The sequence below is a fragment of the Balaenoptera ricei genome, chromosome 9 (genome assembly GCF_028023285.1).
Source record: "Balaenoptera ricei isolate mBalRic1 chromosome 9, mBalRic1.hap2, whole genome shotgun sequence".
NCBI lineage: Eukaryota > Metazoa > Chordata > Mammalia > Artiodactyla > Balaenopteridae > Balaenoptera > Balaenoptera ricei.
This window is the reverse complement of record NC_082647.1, coordinates 46,236,514-46,239,855: the sequence shown is the minus strand read 5'-3', so window position 1 is coordinate 46,239,855 and position 3,342 is coordinate 46,236,514. Positions and strand designations below refer to the sequence as shown.

At 47.4% G+C, this 3,342-nt stretch overlaps 1 protein-coding gene across 1 annotated transcript; it reads right to left on the bottom strand.

The window, feature by feature from the left end:
• Positions 1-2,090: 2,090 nt before the first annotated feature.
• NEUROD6 (neuronal differentiation 6) lies at positions 2,091-3,104 on the bottom strand. The gene has a single exon (XM_059932729.1). The coding sequence runs from the start codon at positions 3,102-3,104 to the stop codon at positions 2,091-2,093; it is 1,014 nt and encodes a 337-aa protein (XP_059788712.1).
• Positions 3,105-3,342: the final 238 nt, after the last annotated feature.

The window sequence follows — 3,342 nt, the reverse complement described above, 5'->3', positions numbered from 1 at the left end:
GACTCCTTCGCCCCGGCCCTCGCGGGGTGTGAACGGGCAGGTGTTAACACACCCGCTTAGAAGGGCGCGTCCGTCACCCACCGAGTCCCGCGCCAGCACCTGCTGGCACCCTTGCCCCTCGGAGCACGGCGGCCGCGCGCGCCACAGGGCCGGGCGCTTAAGGCAGAGGGAGCTGAGGGACGGGGGACGCTGAGTCTCTCGGCCTCGGCTCAAGAAGCCCCGCCAGGCGCGGAGGGGCAGGACGGCGCAGCTCTTAGCCGAACTTGGGCAAACTGAAGCCGCCGCCGCCGCGCGTCCCCCATCGTGGCAGGCAGCACGGGTGATGGGGCGACCCCTTTCCCGCCCCTCGGGGCCTGGCCACCAAGAGGTCGCCTCCTCCCCAGTTCGGGGCAGGGTCTGCCGGGCGCGCCCGCTCCCCCCGCGGTGAAGTGTCTTCCCCGGCCTGCAAGGCCGGAGCAAGAGCCGCGGCCCCCGGGCCCCAGGGCGCCCACTGCGGGCGGGACCCGGGCAGTGCAGCCCGTGTCCCTGAGCCCGGCTGACTGCAGGCGACGGGAAGCCGCCTCCACCTCCTCCCCGCGCCCTCCGCGAGGCGCCGTCGGGCCTGCGCCCGCTCAGTCGATGCCCGCGGGGCGCACAAGTGGGCAGCGTGGGCGCAGCCGTGGAGCGCGGACCCCCTGCCTCGGCCCACCCAGCACCGCGCGGTCCCGCCATCGGTGGACCCATTTCTACTGGCCTCACCAGGCTTCGCAGCTGTCCCCATCTTCCCCCTGGAGGCAACCTGCGCACGAGGGCATCTGGAGTGAGGTCACTGCCACCTTGATTTTTATTTTAGAAGGGTCTCAGTTCTGCTTAAGAGGGTGAGCTCCTTTGCGCTATTCAAGTAGGGTTTAAACTTATACTCACACAGAATTTAGCCTCTAATCGGCCAGACTTATTTAAACGGCACGGAGTAAAACCTTCCAGTTTTAACATCCACTCTGGTGTTTGCTGGAAATTTGCCACCGAATTTCGGCCCGAGCTGAAGGTTACCAGGATTTATCATTGTTTCCCCAGGATGTTTAACCCCCATGGGCGCCTCTTCTTTCATTTAAGATACTTAAAAAAAAAAAAAAAAAAATTCTTGTAAGCACTTTGGCCATTTTGTTTAAGAAATTTGTTTTATCTCGCCCGGTTTTGAAATCCAGAACTATGTCTGAAATGGGGAGAAGGGAGTGTTGGAGACAGAAACCAGCTGTGTACCAGGAAATAATAAGTATCATGCAAAAATATCACAGCTAATAGATGTCCTTTACGAGTGGAAATATCTATGTTTAATTGCTTTAAAAATGTGGGTGGAAAACCACAATTATACATTGTGATAACAAACCTGTACAGATAATTTCTGAACAATACAAAACAAGTGCTGAAAATTTTTTCTTTAGGATTGATATAAGTATTCCAAAATTATGACACCACCTACCCAAATATCATGTTGCCCCATCTGCAAATCCTTGAAGAGGAATGGTTACCGATCGAATGCATTTAGACTCGTCCTTAATAAAAAGAAAATTGCATAGCTTTTTATACTGTTGTACACCCTCAAATGCATCTTCCAATATCATTGTCAGCTTAGTGTTATTCTCGATATTTAAAATGTTCAATTTTTCAGAGATACATTGTATATAAATTCCTAATAATTATAAACACATCATTTTATTCATCTGATTTTTAATAACATGCATTTTTATAATTACTGTACAACTGAAGTAGACACTGAATTATGCTGTGTGCATGTCTTTATTCAACAGTATATTCTTAGATACCTTGTTCAAACAAATTAAGTGAATTTAAAAGAAAATAAAACATGAAAAAAATATCCTTCCAGTAGAAACAGAATCACAGTGCTTTACAGACAAAAGGAAAGGAAAAGAAGTTCTCATAGGAAAAGAGATTTATTATTACATAGAAAATTCTCACAATAGTTGAAACACACTCCAGAAACTAGTAAACACCTTAGCTAGAGTTGCGCCTATTACTCAGCCCACAAGCATCTGCTTTGTCTTAATTAGAAGGGGGAGGTGAATGACCACTGTTTATTTTCATTTTCCTCATTAATTATGAAAAACTGCATTTAATTCATCTTGCATGGTGAGAGATTGGCTGCGCAGATGTAAGTCGTAAGGGAAGTGGCTGTCGGTGGGCAACCTGAACATGGCACCCTGCCCAAGGGGACCCCTGGGTGGCACTGCACAGTAATGCATGCCGTAATTGTAATTTTTGCCATAGTCCAAGGTTTCTTCTTGCTTCAGGGAAAATATCCCATTATAGTTAATTGGGGGAGGACTTAAGGGACCCTCAAACTGAGGGCTGGCACACTCAGGGGAAGTGCTTTCATAGAAGGATTCATACGCACTGCAATAATTGTAGGGTTTCATGGACTTGGAATTATCAAGAGTTCCATGCCCTGGGGGAGGGGTGAGCTCAGGGCTGTGGTAGGGCGGGTAGAAGGTAGAGTAGGGTGACCTTGTGTGGTGTGCCGCCTCCCCACCCTGACCCATCAGGAAACTCCTGGCATTGAGCTGCAAGCAGCCTGCCACCAAGTTTGTAGTTGGCTGGGAAAGACCTTTGCATAAGTTTTGGACGAACGTGAGCAGATCAGGTCTCTTGCCGATTCTCAGAATTTCAGAAAGTGCCCAGATGTAGTTTTTGGCCAGTCGTAAAGTTTCTATTTTGGACAGTTTTTGGGTTTTAGAATAACAGGGGACCACTTTTCTTAAATTGTCCAGGGCGTCGTTGAGGCCGTGCATCCTGTTCCTCTCGCGCGCGTTAGCTTCCTGTCTCCTGAACTTGACCCTCTCCAGTCGGAGCTTGGTCGTCTTTTTTTTCCTAAGACCCCTCCTTCTGGGCAACCCATTTTCATCTTCCTCTTCCCTGTCTTCCTCCTCTTCTTCTTTCTCAGTCTCTTCTCCAGGGGCCCTTTTGATGCTCTTTCCTCGAAGGACAATCTGTTTGGAAAAGCTTTCTGGTTTCTTAATTTGCTTCTGGTCCTCGCATTCTCTAGAAAACTTTCTGCACATCTGGGATTCTGGCATTACAACTGACTCATCAAACGGTAGTGTTAACATGGTTCTCTAATCTTAAATTACCTGAAAAAATGCCAGCACAATATTTAAAGTGTTTTCATTTTTAAAGTTTATACACTTAAAGCATATTCAATGACTTAATCATAAGAATACAAAAACATGAGAAAAAGACTGATTTTTACATTAAATAAAATTTTTGAGTTTGTGCAGCCTAGTAATTATTAAAGAAAACAATGACACATGCAATAGGATTAATTTATACCAAATTATCAAAAGAAAA

Excerpts from the sequence above, each read along its gene's own strand:
- NEUROD6 (XM_059932729.1), bottom strand. The coding sequence starts at position 3,104 with ATGTTAACACTACCGTTTGATGAGTCAGTTGTAATGCCAGAATCCCAG.